Source organism: Acanthaster planci, linkage group LG01, assembly GCF_054643075.1.
Source record: "Acanthaster planci isolate LZ-2023a linkage group LG01, COTS_SCS, whole genome shotgun sequence".
NCBI lineage: Eukaryota > Metazoa > Echinodermata > Asteroidea > Valvatida > Acanthasteridae > Acanthaster > Acanthaster planci.
The window spans coordinates 31003122-31024845 of NC_141777.1; the positions used below are offsets into that span (position 1 = coordinate 31003122).

Sequence of the window (21724 nt, forward strand, 5' to 3'; positions counted from 1 at the left end):
GGAACCTTGTTTTACCAGGAATGAAAGCAATGAAGAACAAAATATTGAGACCTAAAACTTTTCTTCTTGTATGGAGAATCTTGTATCTGCTTTTGTTGAAAGGTCACTTCTCATTCAACTCCACAGGAAAGAAACGTTGGCAATTTTTTCTTCCGTCACAAATGTTTTACTTTCTCGGTTAGTTTGAATATCAAATATTTGTAGCTGGATACTGTCACTCTACTAACAGCCTGCAGGCAACTCACTTCCAATGTCTGTATGCAAGTTTTGTTGTTTGTCAAAAAGCAAAGGCTAACGAAGAAGCTACTTTACGAAAAATAATACTTTCTAGCGTCTGATACAAGAGGGGGCTGGTGGAGTTTCATGTCATAAAGCCAACAGAGCAAACATCAATTGTTTCAAAGCAGCATCATCTCTATTGTTGCTTTTTACTATTGTGCACATTTTCACCTACCATTCTTGGCATGTCAGTTATATTTTATACACTGCTACATGCAACTAATGTAAACTTAATTTTCAAAAAAAGTTGTCTAAAATGCTACAAATGAACCAAAACAAAAACATCTACAACCTGTACAACTGTAAAAAAACACAAAGCAGTCAGCCACTGTGGTCTCAATGGGCAGTGTGTCCCATGTAATAGTGATAATGTAAAGCCCTGAAAGTGAGACCACCTGTTCACGGTCAGCAACTCTTTTGGGTCCCTTAGGTGGTGGCTATTTGTAGTTGATTTTGTGGTATTAAAATGATCCTAATAAAATATTTGGAGTTCAGAAAGCTGAAATGATGTAAAAAACACTACCTATCTGTTGTATTTTGAAATGTACACATTATATACAAAATGAAAAAAAAGGAACATTTTTCTTTGTATATACAAAAATTTACAAAGATGAAGGTTTCCATCCATAAAAAGGGCTTAGGCTATCTCGACCCAATAAAAAAAACTGGAACATGACTAAAACCTGCTCTTCCCAACCCCCCCCAAAAAAAATTCAATAAAAATGGAACTGCCGCATTTGAAATTTTATAATTGCAGCAGAAGAATTCTACTCCATGCAACAATGTGTTATGTGACATCCAAAAGCTTTAACAAACAGCTTTAACAATATCCATCTCCACACTCTGAGAAGGTATATCCATGATGTTAAATGTCTTGAACATTTGCAGCAATCTTAGAAGACAATGCTCAAATAATGAAGAATGCTTTAACCCTAAATATAGGCGAGAATGTAAGCACTTCAGAATGCACTGATGCCGCGGCGAGCCATGAGATTGTTGGCTCTTTTGTTTGCTCGGTTGTGCTTGGCCTCTGCTCGTCTGTTTTCACGAGTCTTAAGCGTTGGCTTCTTGGTGATGTTGGCCTTGGCCTTCTGGATGTTGGAGGTGGCCTGAACGCGGGTCGACACCTCCAGAGGCTTCAGTTTCCCTGTGGGAAGGCAGAGTAACAGAACACAGTGGGATAGAGCGTGGTAGTCTGCAAGGGTAACTTTTAGCATGGATGACAGTTTAGCCATTCTTCAAGCCCTTAGGTGGCCAGACTAAAATACCTGCAGTCGTCACAGGGGCCACAATTTGAAAGCTTCCATTTCAAAAAAAATGACAAGATGAAGGTTTTATGACTGGATCAAACTGTTCAGGTACAAAGCTTTCAAGAAAAAGACAATTTAGAAATATTGATGTGCACATTATTCTGCCACTTATAATTCTTAGAATTTACCTCAATAAGGAAAAGGGGCTCTGGATCCTGAACATACAGCTTGAGTCACAGAAGGATTCAAAATGACTGGAGAGTTCTCTTACCAGTATATGGCTTGTATGTCAGTGGCTTGCTAAGTGAGGCTTTGAGATCAAAGGCTGGCTTGCTGATGGTATCCACTGCAGGGGTTAGAGCAGATTGGCCAAACTTGAAGGGGGTGATGACTGCTGTCAGCAAAACACAAACACCAACCAGTCAAAGTTAACCAGTGAGCAGTAGGAAAATATCACCTTGCTCTACCAAATAACAAATTGTACCATTCCATATTTAGGCAGCAAGCTTCCTTGACTTCAACACTGTCAATAAAAAGATTCAGAGTATGGCACTGTATTTCAAGAAAATACACTCTTAAGGAGTGCAGAGACTGCTTAAAGAACCAGAAATTTGGTACTCGTCAGATTACCATGGTAGCATACACATGTGCATTATTCTTTTGAAGATAACAGTGGATGCATCACTGAGTTTAACCTCATGAAATCAGCTGTTTCATTGAAGAGAATTAGTTTTACAGTGGCACAAACCACACTTACCAATTTTACTTTTGCGTGTTTTGTAATTCTTAACACTTTTCACATGTGTCACCCAGAAAAAGGAGGAATCTATTTTTTGAGACCTGCTAGACAAGGTTGCTTTGAACTTACCACCGACAGACTTGCGGTTGTCCCTGCCAGATTCTCCAATAGACTTGCGTGAGGACAGGTCAAATTGCGGCTTCTTGGCTGACGTGTCAATGACCGAGATGGACTTGCGTGGTCCAGGGGTGGACTTCCGTTTCTGTCGGGGCTCTCCTCCCCCAACCAGGAGCACTGAGGCCCTGGTCGGGGTCTTCAAGCGGGACACCTTGAAGGTCACGCTCTTGGTGGGAGGGGCTTTGCTGACAGGAGCCTTGGTCCCTCGGTTCTTGACACCCGTTGGCCTAGGGGAGCCGAAGGGCAGATTGGTGATGTGCACCCTGGAGACTGGCTTACCAACCTTATTAGAATTTAAAAAACAGTGTTGAAACTTTTGTGGATGAAATTCTGCTGCAGCATACAACCAGCTAGTACCCGAGAACTTAAAATATGATACGATATGACACCTACAAACCACAGTTTGACGTATTGCATTTGCTCACACTAGGATTTTGCAGGATAATTTCCACTAGATTTACCTTGCATAACTGAATCTGTAATACTTTGGAAAGAGAGAGTGAACCACCCAAGCTTTGGACTGCATGTTCCTCCGCGGGCAGATGGCACACGCTGTGGACAAAGAAAGCAAGCACATGCTGACATGCATTCCTGCTTACCTTGGCTGAGCTGCCCTGTGGAGTCCGATGGGATGTCAGATTCTGAACCGCTGCCCTGGCCTCATCGGCAATCAGCTACAAAAGATGTCAACGGCAAGCAAATGTTATTTTCGAAGTGGAGCAACTCCAGCCCCTTTTCCTTTTTAAAAATGAGGATGCTGTTTTACTTGCATACAGAAAAATATGAAGTTTCAATGCAGAGGCTGAAAAAGCACTGGGCTTCGTACATCCATCATACAACAGCTACATGTACATGTACACTGACTGACGTAAATACGCACTGCTCACTGCTTTATCTCCATTATCATGCGGTAGCATGAGGTATATAACCAGTCTAACAGAAAACACATCCAGGCATCAGTTTCAAACGCTGTGGCCACATTGCATCCACTGTCACACATTTGCACTTCATATTCACAGGTGACAATAAGCTCAGTCTCCTAGCATACTGTATGTTACCTGGTCATGAATTCCTAACAACATAGGATTGTGCATTTAAGTTCAACCACTACAAGATTATGAATGACCAGTCAGGATTGGCTCCACTCACCTTGGCCCTTTTGACCGACGCAGATAGCGCCTCCGTTCTCTTGCGCTTGCGGGCCACGTAGTCATCGATGGACTCCATCTTGTCAAACTGGGCCTGGTGAATGCGGCTCCAGTCCTTGTTGCCTGGGGTGATGGGCTTGTTGGGCTTGGCAACCACGGCCTTCCGCTTGGGAATTTTGCTCTGCAGGGACACTGTGTTTTGACATTTAAACAAGCAAAATATAAAGGTCAAAAACAGGGACAAAAATTTTCGAGGCAGGACTGTCCGGGGATGCTTTTTAGGCAAGTTTGATGTAAGCTACGACGACAAATCCTTTTCTACTTCATCCTCAGATTCTCAGGTATCAATATGGGGTTTGGCTACATGTCTAGGACTTGTGATAAACAGCACGTATCCTATCAACAGGGGTTACAATGCTGACATAATGTAGGCCAACAGCTAAATAGCTGAAACGCACCTGATGGGGATCCGTCAACCGTCCATTTACACATTAGTTTTTATCAGCAACTATGTGTGACTGATACCATAAAGCAACATTAATAAACATGGCTCAAGTTTGAAATAGATACAAGCTGGATAACACTGTTATTTTTTTTTTACTGTTTGGGTCCATGTATAAGTCAGTCAGTGCTCTTGTATTTGGAAGATACTACTTAAAACATCATTGCAGTCAATATTCTTTGTGATTGGTGTTAAAATCAGTTCAACTACTCGCAAGGATTGCCCAAGCAGGACAACTAGCCAAATACTTTCAGATCAAGTCTTTCTAATACATGTATATGTATGTACTTGCAAGTGTTTACAAATTCTCCATGTCCGTGTTAATTAAAGGCAGTATTCTTAGAGATTCATTTGGACATTAGCGTATCAACAATTTATTTTAAAACTCAGCTTTCCAATTTCTTTCAAAAAGCAGATATCTTTTCTTTTTTAACTCTCACATTTTTCTGCTGCTTTCTGCTCAAGTTCTGCCAGGATTTCTCTCTTCATATCCGGATCACTCTGGGCTGTAGTTTCCTTCTTGGCAACCTCTTGAGGAGCTGCCTGCTCCTGCTCAATCTCATACGTCCTCCGGCGTACGGGGACGTCCGTAGGTGCTGATGCAGTGGGCAGGTCCTTGTCCATTTTTGGGGTGACACTCCGGGTCTTCCTCCGCACTGAGGTTTCAACAGGTGCCAGGGTGATCTTGGTTGCAGGAGCAGTGCTTCCCGTCTTTGGGGTGACGCTTCGTGTCTGCCGACGGAGGGGTACCCCACCTGCAGCAAGTGTGGTGGAAGAGGCAGTGGAGCACCGGGTCCTGGGGGTGTTGCTCCTCACAGTCAAGTTCGGCAGCTTGACAGCAGAGGTTGATGATTTCTGTTACAACCAAACCAAGAAGGCAGTGTGTTACTGTCCAACTGGCACAAAGCAATGCTTTACATGTACGTTGTATGTCTGTAAATGATAGGCACAGGACATAGCAGGAATATGTGCGTTTTGCACCAACAGCTTTGGCAAACTACTTGTACAAAACTAGCATTGTATACAGATTTAAAAAAAGCTAAATCAACAACCACAAAACAAACAGCCTTGCTTTATAAGAATTTCAATACTCATCTTCATGTAAAATGAGTGCACAACCAGAAAAGCCCCAGCAGCCAGCTTGTCAACTGACAACCCACTGGCCCAAAATGCAAGACCTGTAGCAGAGTGCTCCATACCTAGATTGACATCAACCATTTCCACAAAGGCTCAAGCAGCAATTGTGAGGCTATGGTCATCATTGACACCAATGGACAAATATCACGTCATCCAATTATCCTCAAGAACAGATTTACAACTGGACGGAGCTCTGCATGAGATGCATCACGTACTTGCTCTGGTGTCTTGTCCGTTGTCATAGCTGCGGTGTTTTTGGTTGGTGCCACGGTGCGTTTCCGCCCCTTCCTTCCCTTACGTGCCACCCTCTTTGGGGGAGTACCCTTACAAGTTTTGTCCTGTTCCACTTGCCCCTGTCAAAACAAGTCAATGTTTTTCAGAATTCAGCCACAAGATAGTCATGAATGCAATCTGCATGCTTTAGAGATGGAGTGTAATTTGACCCAGGGGAAAAGATGTATATTCTTCAGCATAGCTTTGTCCAGCAGGATAATACACCCCCACTTACATGAACGCATTTGGACTACGTATCTTCCAACCTTGATTAAAAGTTCCAAGGAACAGGCACCTCCCCCCCACCAACAAAAAGAACAAAAAAGATTTATCTTGACTGATTTCTAGAGGAAACGTAGGGAAATACATGCAGAGGCTTACTGGATATCGGATGTTTTCATACGCACACTTCTGCAATTTAAGAAGTGACACTTCATTTTTAACACTGTACATTTCAATTTTTTGCTTGTTTTCTTGTATTGGTCTTGCTTTTAAATACTGAAGTTTAGGAACCCCATATCACTGAAAACGAACTGGCAGTATCAAGCAAACTATAAAAAACACAATCATTTACTTCATTGACGGAGGAGCCAGCAGACTCGGAGGATGTTGAAACGGCCGACTCATTACCAGTTGTATCATCTTCACTGGAAGATGTCCCTCCTGTCTTGGGCATGGACTCCACCTGGTAGTGTTTTCGTAGGGCTTCAATGATGGCATCAGTCTGAAAAGGGGAAAAAGTACTGTACATGTATTTTAACCACAAAACCCAAAGGCTGGAGGATTCAGGCCTTTTGAGGATGAGTCAATCCATTTGAAGTAAGATATGGGATGGAGAGATGTAAGGACTCGCTGCGCTCAATTCCATTAAGCCAAGCATGGGAGCTGTGCACACAGTAGTACAACCTGGTCTAGAAAAAAATTGATCACCAAGGTTGAACATGGGCAATGGTGGAGGTACTGAAAAACTCATCTAAGGATCCACCGAACAACTCAATTCCAAAAAAATCAACATGTCATTAAAATAACTTGACTGCCAGATAACTCAATAGTTAGTTCCATACACTGGCCCAGCACCAAATGTGGACAGATTTGGTCAAACATCATCAATTTACCTCCAAGAAATGTTTGCAAGTACCACTGACATCCCATAAGCCCCCCCCCAAAAAAGTCTCTAGTTTCTGGTCAGTGTGTGCGTTGCCATAGATCTATTCTGTATAATAAGATGCCCAAAAGCTGCCACATGCTTGATTGAATGGAATCCTGCCACTGCGTAATTTTAACGTGTTTTATAAGGGGTACAACTGAGTAATATGTACAGTGAAGGAGTCCCTCTAGGCCCCATACATGTACATTTGGTCAGGCACTTGTTTTCAGATGACTTCATTTCTGTATGATACATTTACATCTGGGAACCAGACAAATGAGATGATCTTATGTCAATGCTACAAGCTGAAAAAGAAAATTAAACAGTAAACACTAACAGTGACTTCCTGTACCAGTCCTTATTAGTTTGGGGGATGAAGTTCAAACAAAGTGTACTGGGGTACTGGCATGACTAGCCCCACTAGTGTGGCACGGATTCTCACTCCCAGTCCATCCTTAGCCGCACATCCGTATAAGCAACAACCTTATTTTAAAGATGGCGACTGTGAGAGCGAGCCCATCCGATTGAATGGGAGAAGGCAAAAAGACTGGAATAGCGCCATTCAATAAATGGCTCTAAGAAAGTGGAGAGGCTAAGCCTGCTAAGGATCATCTTTGTGTGCAAAAGAAATTGCGCCCACAATGATAAGTGGGTGCGCCGAAAATTTTCAGTACGCCGAAATTGCATACACGGATGTATGGCTAAGGATGGAGTGGGAGTGAGAGTCTGTGCCACACTAGCCAGCTGGTGGGGCTGAGGCATGACAGGCAATCTCCCAAAAACTCCATCAGCCCATATCATATGCATCATGACGAAAATAAACCCAACAAAAACAGACAAAAGTAGAGCCAGAAACTAGTAAAGGGCAGCTGTCGTTGACATGGACGTCTAGTCTGCACTGCTGTGCTGGACGTCGAGGGACATGCACGCCATTATGCAGAGGGACTAACGTTAGCCCGAGCAGGCTTACGTGCATGGAAAAGGATCATAGGCCTCGGCCTATGTTTAGGCCTGCTGCTAGTGCTAGGCCTACTGCTAATTAACATGATTTAAATAAAGACAAGACTATTTGACAAGGTTTACCTTCATGTTTGCTTTAATGCCAGCTTTTTTGGCAAGACGCTGGAGTTCAGCACGCTTCATTCCCTCAAGTGCGCTGGAATTTTCCATTTTGTTATACGACAAACAGGCCAAAATGGACAGATAACTGTTAATGAACTAGAAAATCGCACAACACCGCAGCAGTGTTCTTTTCCAACGTACCGGTACTTGTCGCCTTTCTTGATTGCTCAGCTCCAACGCATTGGATGGAGGTGAATTAGCCGTTGTGCATGTTCAAAATCCCCGCTAACGCATCAGCGATTGGTTCACTTCATTAATGATGAAATGTGATTGGAGGATTTTGTGAAATTTCTTTACCGACGACTGATGTCTGACGGAAAGACGCCCGCAAGCGTCAGCAAAGAAAAAAGGGACCAAATTATGAGGGCGTCCCATACTTCACGTACGGGTATTCGCGCCATACGAATAGGGGTACGCGTTCAATGTCCGTGAGGCGACGGTCGTAACAAAAAGTACGTTCGGTTTTTAAGTTTTTAGGCAATTTCACAGTGGCCAAGGATTATTCTTTATGACATAACACAAAAATGACCGCCGTGCAAGTACAGCCTGGGTTTGGGTATACAGGCATGCTGGTCCCCTCCAAAAAAGGTCAAAAAGTGGGGGATGGAAAAGAACAAAAACAAAAGAGGAAAAAGTAATGGAAATGTTCGTTTCCATTAAAATGCCTCGGAATGGCCCTGTCTTGATGGTTTGACTGTGAAGTCTGGTTCTGTCGATCCAGTGCTTTCTCACGCCCTCCAGCCAAAGGTACGTGCCCCTTTCTGGCAACGCCCAAGTTCCAGTGGAAATGATAAACGCGTTTAGTGTCCGAGTACTGGTGGTGGTGGTTGCATAAATTTAATCTCGGTTCATTCCAATGGAGACACATAGATTGTCACACATAATTTAGGGTAAGGGAAACCTAGCCCAAGTCTGGGGCTAGGAAGAACCCAGCATTTGCAAACAAAATGATGAATATGATGAGTCGAAGGGTCCACACTTCATCTCATGTCTTGCAAAATGTTTCCTCCGATATCTGCTAGTATGGTTGGGGTATGCGCAAATACGAATTCCTATTTTATAGACTATACATGACACCTTTTGAATATGGTAAGAAGACGTGTGCATTATAGAAATGTGATTCGTGAGCCCCGTCGACAGCTTTGGGCACCGAGATACATTGCCGTAGGCCTACTAATTAAGGTGCACAAAATCTTGTAGATAATTTTGATGCTTGTGGTTTTTGCCGGGGAGGGGCTGCTTGCCGGGGGGAGGGCGTCCCTTCCATCCACCCCCAACCACGGCTAAGAAATGGATTTCATCCAAGTGGCATGGAAATACCTTCGGTCACTCAGCGTTTCAGCCAAGGAAATCGGGCACAAACACTGGTCTGATGAATCACATTCACTCGGGAAACACTTCATATGGCAATAGTTCAAAAACAGCTATAGCACTGAGTGCAGTGACGAAGAGTGCCATCGAGCATGAGTCCACAAGTATGATAAATCTGTATGCAAGTACTGGGACTCTGACGTTTGTGAACGAGGGGACTGGACTACACGAATTATTTGTACTACATGCATCAGTCTGATACTGGAAGAATGGAGGAGGTTCCCTGGTTCTCGGTCATAGCAATTTAGTGGCAGCATATGAGACTTATTAAAAGTGATGCAAATGGATGTTTCGGTGTCCCCCACCCTCATAGTAGCCACCACAAAGGCCAACGTCAAGCACGGCGCTCATGCGCCCCAAAGGCGCGCGTTATGGGCGCGTTTTGTGGAATTATCATAATATACATCTCGCGAATGTGGTCAGACACTGACTTTATAAGTCAAGCTTAGTTTCAACTTACATCAAAATTCCTTCACGAGCAGTTTTTCTGCCTTCAATTAAACCATGTCTGGCATTCGGATTTTGTGTCGAGCTATGGTCCGGCCACCGTCCTCTCTGAAGATAGCCACCAAACCCTCTCAACTGATAACTACATCAGTGCCCAGACGCACAAACACGCTCATGCAGTATCAAGTATGTACAACGTCATGTCAATTTTTAGTTTGCGGATTATGGATTCTTTTCAAGGGGGCATAGTATGAGAGGATGGAATTTAAAATAACAATAATAGAATTAACTTTTGATTCGAAATTGGCCATTGCTATCCGGCTGGATCGGTAAACAAGGGAAAACGGATTCAAACCAGAGAAAATGTAGAAAAACTGACAGGTGTGTGGTGAACTATGAACGATAAATTTCATGTTTTTCCCCCTACAACGTACTGTAATGACCACGAATTCGGGGGGGGGGGATAAAATGAAAAAGAGCTAACATGGAAGCTTGTTTGCTGATATTGTTTTGTTTTTATTTGGACAAAACGTCGGCACTCTTATATCCAGGTGAGATTGGAGATAATAAAACTATCCATGACCGCAAGGTTTTAAGCGTATAACCCTAAAGGAGCTGCGGGTTATTTTGGAGAATCTCTCGGCCGGAGGTGCATACCCCAAGAACTCGGCTGTGCCACCCCGATTTTTTTTAAACTTCGGATGCCTGTCAAAAACCCCGTATCACAAAGTTTGTAGGCCCTACTTAATCAAACGTATGGTTTAGTTGTTACAGTCATTTGAAGTTCAAGGCTACATCCCGGTACGCGTGCATTGAGCACCGCAGTGGAAATGTATACATTGATATTTTTGCAGATCTGTCTCGGGGAAAATGCGCGCTGTGCGAGAACAGTATGTTCGATGTTTGCAAAAAAATGGTGTCAAATTGACCGCAAAAGTTCAACTCCTGAAAACAAATGCACTACAGCAATATCGTAAAAATGTCGGGAGGTGGGGTGGATTCTGCTCCCAGCTTTTTTATAAGGGCCCCACGGTAGTGTAGGGCCAATGGTACACGGACATGTTTGCCTAAAGGTACTCCCTAAAACACCTGTATACACACTTTATAGCAACTTTATGGTTAACCCGTGATTTATCAGATTAAAAAAAACTTGTTCAACAAGATGGCTAAAACCTTGGAATTGGGAAAATTCCTGACCTTACCCCTCCAATGAAAGGCAATGCAGACTTTATCGTAAATTAACGTGTTCAACATTTATTACGTTGTAGGCCCCCAAGAATGTTCTGAAGCCATGGGAGATGGCCACAGCGCAGCTGTGTTTGGCGACGGCCCTGCTCGGACCGACCTGGTGGTTTTTCCTTCATATCAATGACTACAGGAAGAAAGATGACGATCAAACAGACGACTAACACCATGGCATCCTCAACCCAACAAAGTCCTGAATATCAGACTACCCGCAGACATCACTTGAGCTTGATAAAAAACAGGAATAATTAAATCGCTGTAGTGATCATGGCACTGACATAAATTTTATTAGCAAGCAGTTACTAACATGTAATACAAATTTATAAAGGCAAATTGTTAAGACTTTGAAAACACTGCCGGGTTGAATTTTAATTTTTGAGTTCTTTAAATTTGTCGTTGTACTTTGGAAACCTTAAACCCTAAAGAAAACAAAGACGGTTCAAGTAAAGTTCGTAACTTCACGCAGTGTTAAATCGAATTCCTAGACTCACTCAAGGTCAACTTATTACATATTAGGGTCATTTAGAGACGAAATGTGTCCTAATTATCATGAGAATTAATTTGTTTTCAACTGGAATTCAATAAATCATCACTTCTTACTTGGGAAGAACATTTGACAAATTAAGATGTGCACACATATTTTATTCCAGAGAAGACGAAAACAGGGAATCGCCAGAAACAGTGGAGAAAATTCCAACTTGACCAGTCATTTTAGACACGAGTTACATTTCATAAGAGGGATACTCTACAATAATGTATGGAGAAATTGAATTCAATAAAGTCCACACTATGTATAAATTCAACATTGGAAATTAATGTAAATTTCTGCTCCTTTTATCTACTGCATTTGCAAAATACCTGTGCAGTACGCCAGATATGAATTTGGGTTAGCTGGAAGCCTGGAACACTCAGAACAAACAGTATTCACACAATTTGTGTTGCAGTTTTTGGCCAATAAAACAAGCCATTTTATCCCAACTGACAGTGTAGTAGCTTGGGTGGGGCAAGTGGGGCCAACTAGGAACGCTTCCTGGCCACTGTCCTCTCTAGAAAATTGGGATTTTTTTGGGGGGGGGCTTTTGCCAAGCCATCTGTATACTATAGTGTTGATATGTTACTTTAATGTGGACATAGACCGATTTTAGGCCCTGAATCAAAATGAAATGTTCCCCTTAAAAGCAGCCATGCTGTCATTTGTCTTCCCTTCCCTGAGCAGAGCCTCACAACACCACTGCCTACGGAAAAATAAAATTGCCAATAACTTGAGATTATTTGGCTCCATCAAAATTTGCACAGAAAACCAATAAGAGGCCACGAGGATACAGGAATATCTGTGATATTTGCATTGGACCAGTGAATATTACCGAATAACGAGATTCAAATGACAAAGTTCGGGTTCAAAGAACAGAAGAACAGAAAATCAGCTGCTCTGTCTCAGCATCCTCTTGTCGGCTTCTTCTACACGAGGTCTCTCTCTCCTGCCGTTTCATGACCCTCATCAGTGGGTGAAGTGGAGGAACGATGTTGTCTACTTAGATTCTCCATGGCCCATCCAAGTGACAGAGATCCAGCTGGGAACTGCCAGGATACCAACACTGAACATCAGTGCAGCCAAGGTAAGTTCCTACAACGAAACCAAAGAGTTGTAAGTTATAGTTAAAATGGAAAGCAATTCTACTTGGGTCACTTATGCCTTGAGGTGTTGACAACTTGGATGACTCGCAACGCATCGTTCATAAGGTCACTGGATGGAATGTACGTGTATATGGGCCAAAATTTACCCAATGACAATTTCTTGTCATATTTATTGGTGCTGATGGGGCCTAAATACTGTAGGCTTAGGCCTTCTAATACTAATATCACTTTCTCCGACTTCGCATGATGTGTTTGTATGCACCATATCCAGAACATATTCAAGGCCCCGATTACGCGGCTGTGGCTGGTCCAGGCTGAGGCAGTCCCGGTAAGACCCGTAGGCTAAACAGCAGAACATGGCGGAAGCAAACATATCACCACCATTAATGCAATGTTTACTGACAAGCCACTTAATTCAGGCAGGGGAGGTAGCGTGTGTAGGCTACTTACCTTTTTCGAACTGGGTGCCTTTGCTGCACTTCTCCGACTCTGTCGAAAATTCCTTCGTGGCACTTTCATCAGTCGCCGAAGAACCTGGTGGCGACCAGCGACGACACAAGAAGCAGACATCACTTTGAAGAACATTGTCCGAGCAAAACAACCTTGAAAATATTGAAACCTAATCACACAAAGCATGCAGCAGATGAACAATGGCTACCGCGCCGGTATAGCTACGGCGTACGTACGTTTGCATGCACATCACGCGCCCAATTGTGCGTGTACACGTACGGCCGGCTGGAACTTTTGACCAATCAGAGCCTCAGCCATTCATCCTCGCACGCCCGTTTCGTACAATTCAGGGAATTCGAACACTGTAGTAATTCAGTTTTCATGGAAACTGTTTACTCCAAAAGCTTTGACTTCACGAATATATTCAAAAGGGGGTTAGATTGGAGGAAAATGAAACGTCCACGGAATAATAGCTAGAGGTTTTGCTGGCACTATAGCAGACACAGTTAAGCCCCAAAATATTGATACTCTTTGAAAAATATGGCAGATTGCCATTTGTTAAAACATCTGAACTGGACTGATGGTTAACCCTGGGACACAAAAACTAACATTTCCTTTGCAAAAGCTCATCTAGGCAAAGATCTAAGCTTCTGATACCCGAAGTTGGAATGGGTATGAATAATTTAGGGCTTCACTGTATATATTTTGTCTGTATGAATGTACTCCTTAAAATATCCATTTCTTGTGTTCTGTATCAACTTTTATTCGAGTACAAACACCTTTGTGGTAAATACAGGATTCACCAGAATTTAAGAGAGATTGTTTGAAAAGTCCTGCGATCTGAAAAATCTTGATGAAAAAAAATCCTGAAATCAGGAAAAATCCTAACAAATCTCACCACTCATTCCAACGGACTTGCGAGCCTATGCATGTATAAGAATGAAATAAATACTTCGGTAGAAAATTAAAATGTAATACAAGGGGCAGATCCGATTTTGTTGCTTGGGAAAGGGGGTTCGGAAATTTGTGTGGGGGGAGGCTGCATGTAGTTGTCGCCGTTGGTGAAGCCATTAATCTCCTTGTAACCTTAACCGCATACACAAAGTAAGATCCCCACACGGTTTACGCTTTGTAGGTGTCTATCCAACCTGTAGAGTTTAGACCTGGGCCGTTGAAAAGGGCAAAAAGCACAGGGTGGGGTTCGACTCTCTGCCCCTCGTCCCCGGAATAAGAGGAACTTGGAGGTGACCTCCAAAGTCCAGCACAAATCGTCCAGTCGCAGGTCACTCAACAAGGCATGCACGGTAATTTTTGCAAAGGGGTAATTGTAACAAAGTCATCCTTGGCCTTTTTTTGTTTACCTTCTTTCGTTGTTGACAGACATGTGTTTTGTCATATGTCTTATGATGGGAAATGTGATGTAGTCGACTACATGTACATCAGCTTTCTTCACTATTTCCTTTGCTCCTTGGCCAAGAAGCAGTGTTGAAATTTTTCAATAAAATTTTTCATACATACAAAAAGAAAGAATTTACCACACCATCGCATACCAATTTTACACACACATTCTTTAATACTTTAATAATTCAGGCATTCTATCAAATATGTCTACTTTGCATGGCAAGTCTCAAGTTCCATGAGACCTACATGAGGAATAAAAATTCTAACTGTACCATTAACAAACCAGCAAAATATTGAAAAATACATATTTTAAAGACAGTTTTCTTTGCTATTTGAAATTTCCCTCCAAAAAGCCTTAAACATTTTATTTTTGTCAAATTTGTGAGCCATGATTTTTTTTTCATTTTATAGTCAATCAGTGCCAGGAGTGATTTTGCATTTTCCTTACATCTATGTATATTCACAGGCTACGCAATCTGAAAACATTCGTGATGATGAAAGTGAATGGGTTCGGTTATATCTATTACATGTCAGTTACAGCTACACAATAAAATAATGTTGAGCACAATTAAAAAAACCACAATGATTCCGTCTCTTCTGAACCCCCATCCAGATGGTGTGCCTATTGGCCATGACCATGAACACTTTTCTATGACACTTCCTGAATCTTTCAATATCTGACAGACCTGTTAAGGATAGCAATGATGTGTTCTTTGTACTTGACCAAAACCAGGACTCGGAGACTGAAGCCCGGTATTTGCAGATTTACAGTCCTGAGTTAATCTACACGCTACAAAAATGAGACCGCTGAGACAGTATCTCAGACTTCTGAATGTACCTATTTCTTTCCTTTGACTAAGATTTCACCATACGATAACACCTAAACATCCTGACCATGTTATTTGGTTATTCACTCTGAGTGGTGACAAGAGAGGGCCACTGCTCTAAATGGAACAGTGCATGTAGATATTTCTGACAATGAGATATCTTCTAACCAGTTTCCACTGTGGACATACTGAGTTTTTACAAAAATAATCAATGAAAACCACTGAAATATTTCTGACACGGTGGTCTACAGGATTTTGATGAAATAATACACATGACTTCCCTAAGTCTTAAGACAGAGTTTTGACATTACTGTTAGACTCGAAAAAGTTTGTTTCCAGGAGTTCCTTGATTCTTCATGTTGAGAGGATAGATGACAGAAAAGCTGTGACAAGATTCTCAGCTACATGTAACTTTCGGCAATTTGCAATGAACTTTTTTGGATTTGACACAATGTTGAAGGCACCCTGAAACTAAGACTTATCAGTAGTGAGTGCTGTAATGCCCTTTTAGATCTTTCAGTCCAGTAATGTGATGGTGTCGACCTCAATCTGAAGTGTGATAGCAATACTCATTTCCTCCAAGGTACAAGCCAACAAATGAGGTTCACCCCGGCACATAACCACTTGCAGACTCGATCTCGGCATGTTCACGCTCAAGGCCAATTTGGAGTTCTTGAAGAGGGTGAGGGTTATCCTTTGTCACGATTCTCGCTAGGTTCTGTACATTCCTTGGTTGATTCAATGGTGAAGACTAGAGACTTGCCGAGATTTAAGTAAATCCATCCTTACTCATCACGGGCCTTGTAGTCTTCCAGATGTGTCAGTATCCAGCAGGGAATGGCCAAACAGCCCACTGAAAGGACCCCCAGTCCCACCGCACTCTCCTGGACAAAATGAAGCAGGCAAAAGGGAAACGCTTACAAGAGGGAATGGGATACTCTTGGACAATGATGCACCACAAACATTTTTCAGGTGTCAAAGTAATAAACATGGACCAGTAAATGCTGAATTCACCCGGTGACAGCCCAACAGAAAATCGAGCTCTAATGGACTGCTGAAAATCCTTCACTAAAACCTTCAAAATACTGTACATAAAAATGGAAAACACTTATGCACAGAGGGGAATCTGGTTTTGTGAACTAGCTCATTTGCTAAAGTGTTTCAGAAGTTTTGATTGCTTCATGTTTTCGGAGTGTCGAAGTTTGGAATGTACTTTGAGCTGTCGCGGGCGTCACTGGCTCCCAGCCATTCCATGGTATCCTTACTACTTTTTGCAATAGGAACCTGTGTGCCATACATGCTTTATTGTGTGCTTCCACCACACTGTGCTCGCAATGCAACTTGTCTCATGCTTGGGCCATGGGAAAGTAGAAATTATCAATTTTGGTTCCACATATAGGCCTCGTACCCTCATATTATATACATGTACACATATTTTTAGCAGGAAAAATCTGTATAATTTTACAATGCCATGTACATGTGATATCCTCTAAAAGTGCATGTGCTGGCAGAGAAACATCCCGGATCAGACTTGAGCAATTTGCCAAGTTGTACGATGTCGACTTAGCAGGATGTTACTGTAACTAATACCCAAAATCAAAATCCTCCAAATTCACCTGTATTATTGTGAGTATTAACCTGTCTAATGCGTCTGGCTTAGGATTAATTGAGATTTGGAGATTCCAATATTGACTGACGGTTAGATTTACTCACATTTGACAGTTTGGAAGGCAAAGTAGAGAAATTTTCCCTTCAAATGGGAAATGTTCATCGTCGAGCTCGAATTTGCCATCTTGTTCAAATAGTGATTTAACCTATGTTAATGCCCTGGAGACGACGTCACAGCACATCCAAAATGTGAGTAAAACTTAAATAATAATTATTGGACATGTTGGAATCTCCGATTCTCACTTAATCATTATTCCTAGACCTGTAAACAGGGCCTGACGAATACTCCTCTGTCGTATACCGGGCCCTGTCCCGATTCATAGGGATTTCTTGAAAAAGTTATCCGAGATATCCAGGGAATAACTGAACATCCCTTGATTTTATGAGCTGAAATTGTACCGGTATGTTCACTACTTACAGTGTAAACATCTGCTAGGTTGTTAATTATAAAAAACTCGCCTTTTCCTAATCTTAGGAAAAAAATGCTGCCTTTTTTTGCCATTTTCCCACTCCAGAAGAAGTTTGCCCCACTTGCATAAAAGCAACGGCTGTTTCGTCACTTTCGTGTCACGTTACAGACAGCGAGCCGCGCTACCATTTACCAATGATTTGCCGCAAACAGTGTGTGACTGGACCGGAAACTAGCCAAGGGCATTGCGTATCAGCTGAGACACAAAACAGCCGTAATTTTCTACGAGTAGGCCTACTTAGATTGACAGATCCTCAAGCAGATCTGAACGAGATCCGTAGGTGCTGAAGTCTGGGTGCAAACTAGACAGGCTCTCGTACAGGGTACCATTACTTAACCATACAAAGGAGTCTGTGTAATGTACAAGTCAGGTGAAAATTCGTACGGGGTGGGAAAACAGCAAAAAAGGCAAGATTTTTATCTTCAAATGAGGAAAAGGCGGATTTTCTACAATTGGCAACCTAGTGTATTTTTTACAGCGTAGGCCTAAGTAGTGAACATACTGGTGCAATTTCAGCTGATAAAATGAAGCGGATGTTTAGTTATGTCCTGGATAAAGTTTTCGAAAGAAATTCCTATTAATCGGGACAGGGCCCAGTATACGACAGAGGAGTATACTATTTGTTGGGCCCTGTTTACGGGTCTAACTTAATCATGTTAATCCTACTTCCTAGCTGGATCCGGATGCACATACACTGATATAGAATACAGTTTAACTGGGACACTTTGGACATGTTGGAGGTGAATTCGGAGGATTTTGATTCGGGATAGGAGATATTTTGAGTGAAATTAATTAATGGGGTGGAAAGCCCATCATGGAATGTACTTGGACTCTAGTACTAAGTACTAGTAAATGTATCGCCCGACCATGTCCAAATGAGATTCGCCTACCCATGGTTGAAGAGGGTTTGCAGGTTTTGCACATCTAACTCCTCTTTTCTGGAAGATCATAGACCTCATTGTTGGCGTCCATCGGACAATTGCTCCTCGTAGTATTCCCGACATTTTCAGGGACAAAGTTGTCGCTCTAGCCTTTGTAGAAAGAGTGAAATTGTTTCGGCAAAAATTGATCTTTCTGCCGCTGATATTGGTAAGGTATGGCCAGCGTCCAGAATTAGTAAGTCAAGCAACAGTCTCGGAATATGACATTTGCATACAGTCATCAGTAACGTACCCCAGACTACTGAAGTCTGGTTCCCTACCGTAGGATTCCAACAAAACGAAAGTCATGGCTGCGGCTAGCATGGCACGTGAACCCATAGGGGTGCACTGAACTAATTGAAGCCCCATTGAAGACAATGTAAAATCGACCACGTTTGCAGCCCCGGTGCGGGCGACCGAAGTCCCTCAGGCCTCTCAAACAAAAAACAAAGTGTTCTGGGGTCATTCAGCTCTCAATTGATTTTCAATTTTTAGTAGGTTAACCAATGAAATTTTTAATTATCCACCCAAAACAAACTCACCTTCCAAAAAGTGAACGTTCCCAAGTCTGTCAGCGGCCATTTTTCAAATGACATCCCTCCACCTTTTCAGGCTAGTGGGACAATTTTTCAGTGGCATTTTTCTATGCTTCGCCCTGGGATGGGAGCCCTTGAATCTAGGGAGTTCATTCTGGGCCATTCTTTTACAATCCCACAAATTCTTGAGCCACACAATCTCCTCTTTTCCAAATAAACTGTAGGGGTACTTTTTGAGCGCCTCGGCCTGCCCAAGAATTTCCCTTGAATTGGGCAGTGCACCCATAGAAGCCACGACTAATGACGCTTTTTAACAATGCGCGCGCGCTATTAAGTTAAGCTCGAACAACCCCAGTCGGCCTTTTTTAAATCTTATTGTTACTCAAAGTTCAGCTTAGGCTGCGATTCTTGTCGCTTCCAAGGTTACTGAAATCTTGTGGGTCCAGTCCACTAATTCAAGCCCCATTGAAATCAGTGTAAAATCAGCACCGTTCAGGGCCCAATAGCATGCACGCCAACATCCCTGAGATTTCTGAAACACAAATGAAATTCTTGTCTGGTCACTTATCTTTCAATTTCTTTTCAATTTTTTGTGGGTTAACCAATTACATTTTTAATTATTCCCACAAAACAAAATCATCCCCCCAAAAGAGATTTTTCCGAAGTCTGATTGCAGCCATTTTTCAAGTGGCAACCCTCAACTTTCTCGGGCACTTACTAGGACCATTTTTCAACCGTAGTTTTTAGCCCTTCTGCCCTCAAATGAAAGCTCAAAGACCCAGTGAGTTGATCCTGGCAACGATTTACACAATCTCACCATTTTGGGGGCCAAACAATCTCCTTTTTCAAAAGATACTGTGGGGGGCACTTTTAATGCTTATGAGCTGGTCAAAAATTCTCACTTGAATTAGTGGTCTGCACCCTTGTGCAATTATTTTCATGTGAATGGTTCCCTCAGTAATGATAAATGGAGTATGTTATTGGTAACCAGCGGTGTGACCATACCCGAGCCTGGTCCCCGGCCAAATGGTCGATTAAACATGTCTTACCATTCAAAATCAGTGCTCTGGAATATGAAATTGCCAACTTCAAGTTGAAGCTTTCGGTAACTGTTTACCTTCAGTTCTTCTAGGGCAAGCAGATTCAGTTCACATACCTTCTTCAGGGCAGGCAGATTACACTGAATTGAATCTGCTTGCACACTAAGAACTAAATCTGCTTACCCCGAAGAAGGTATTCAGTTACCGAAAGCTCGACAATCACATCCAGAGCACTGATTTTATACTCTTGTCAATATTCTGATCACTATGCTACGCAGCCCTTCCATATGTCTTACCATACACCGTACGCGTTCGAGCGCTGTTGGTCAGTCTAAAGTCAACTCGACCTTGCCATTATAATGGCTGCACTGGGAACTGGCTCGTTCACTGGCTCATTCTCAAATGAAGCCGGATAAGGGAACCAGACTAGTGGATAAGTTGGGGGCGCCCTTCACATAAACTGTAATTATTTTTGTTTCAACGACCATTAGCGATTGGACCGCTTGCGTAGTGCTAGTGGTGATGACGACATGTGATTAATTTTAAACTTGCAGAGAACTCACAAGTCCCTTAATATTTCGCACGTGATGAAAAAACCGTAGATGGCATCAGAGCTTTTTAGAAATTTCATTCTAGTTTTAATCTGTTGATTGGCCAAACTTTCCCTACCCACCCCAACGCTGCTTGTCAGAATCTGGCAGAGCCATGTTCTTAAAAGAAACAAACCAATTGTCCCATAGGTACAGCCCCTTAGGGGGAGCCGTTGAATGTTGGCGTTTGTCTCTCTCCGGAAGAGAAAATAAAAAGGTCGGAAGGGAATCGCCGAAGAAAAGGGGCGGCAATACCATAATGTAAACATATTTTTTTCCAAAACAGTTGAAAATATATAAAGAACAGGTTAAAGGCCCTTGATATTCTACAGTCCAGTCCTAAACTTTGTTGCAGTTAATGGACGCCCCTTGCTGACGTTCACATGAGTTTAAAGTCGAGTCTTCTCCAATTCAGAATTTAAAGAATGATCAATCGAGATATGACACAAGCACTCCAATCAACAGCGACCCCGGCCTATGCCCATGGTGTTTAACGCAAAAAAGTTTGACCATGACTCAGTGTTCTCGATCATGAGTACGGCCCGTCTGTATTAAAAGTCATGAGACTGCGGTTGATTGTAAAGGCTGATGGATTTTATAGAACACGTAACAGCGTGAAGCGGAAAGAGGATCAAAACTCGCCAGGTAGCCTACATACATTTGCAAACAGTGTTTGAGACGTAACACGGGCGATTCACAATAGTGCGCTTCCAAGAGTTTGCAACGTGTTGGCCAATTACAATGTGCGAAATCTGTCGACCCTTTCCAAACGCACATGGGTCGACAGATTCGCGCATTGTGACGAATACTACTTCTTGACAACAGTCCTTTTTATGTCCATGTAGACGAATATGGTGATGCATGGTAACGCCTCCACTAGTTTTTTTTGCAGAGTTGTAGACTCGATCGACTCATTTGCAACTGACTTGGACTCGAGTCGGACTCGGGTCACTATTTTTGTGACTCGTGATTTGCAACTTTCAGTTTTTGACTTGTGACTCGACTTGTGACTTTTAACTTGGACTTGCACATTGTTACATGTACTTGTTATCAACACAAGTGAGAAAACTATCCAATCGAACCCACTAAAGTTATAAATTAGGCCTGTCAACTTACGCCTTGCGTTCATAAAATTAATCACAGTAGGACTTCGTCCGTAGCCGCAACGTCTACATCAGTCTTGTCTGCTCAAGGCTACGTCTGAATCACCTGGCTGTGGCTTGAAATATAAATCACACATTGCGCAGGTACAAATTGATTTGTGATTTGACTTGACCTGTGATCAAATGGCTCGACTTTACATATATTGATATGCTAGCGAAACTTTTACAAAAGGCCTTTTTTACAAGT

General features: G+C 42.4%; 1 protein-coding gene and 3 long non-coding RNA genes across 5 annotated transcripts; 1 reads left to right on the plus strand and 3 right to left on the minus strand.

Moving 5' to 3' along the window:
- Window positions 1–143: 143 nt before the first annotated feature.
- On the minus strand, window positions 144–7961 carry LOC110976717 (nucleolar and spindle-associated protein 1-A-like). 2 transcript variants are annotated; one of them, XM_087135300.1, is made up of 9 exons: window positions 7736–7961; window positions 6080–6229; window positions 5448–5585; window positions 4536–4950; window positions 3595–3785; window positions 3045–3119; window positions 2398–2728; window positions 1801–1920; window positions 144–1426 (listed from the first exon to the last, which is right to left on the minus strand). In XM_087135300.1, the coding sequence occupies exons 1-9, from the start codon at window positions 7820–7822 to the stop codon at window positions 1239–1241; spliced, it is 1695 nt and encodes a 564-aa protein (XP_086991426.1). In that variant the 5' UTR covers window positions 7823–7961; the 3' UTR covers window positions 144–1238. The 2 variants fall into 2 exon arrangements, with proteins under 2 accessions (XP_086991426.1, XP_022085918.2); XM_022230226.2 differs by having other exon boundaries at window positions 1801–1923; window positions 7736–7960.
- A 1573-nt stretch (window positions 7962–9534) lies between these two features.
- Window positions 9535–11640, plus strand: LOC110976747 (uncharacterized). Its single transcript, XR_002597846.2, has 2 exons — window positions 9535–9778; window positions 10861–11640. It is a non-coding gene; the product is annotated as an uncharacterized LOC110976747 (long non-coding RNA).
- On the minus strand, window positions 11097–13168 carry LOC110976706 (uncharacterized). Its single transcript, XR_002597843.2, has 2 exons — window positions 12923–13168; window positions 11097–12461 (listed from the first exon to the last, which is right to left on the minus strand). It is a non-coding gene; the product is annotated as an uncharacterized LOC110976706 (long non-coding RNA).
- Window positions 13169–14471: 1303 nt separating this feature from the next.
- LOC110976813 (uncharacterized) lies at window positions 14472–20180 on the minus strand. Its single transcript, XR_002597859.2, has 2 exons — window positions 18179–20180; window positions 14472–16034 (listed from the first exon to the last, which is right to left on the minus strand). It is a non-coding gene; the product is annotated as an uncharacterized LOC110976813 (long non-coding RNA).
- Window positions 20181–21724: the final 1544 nt, after the last annotated feature.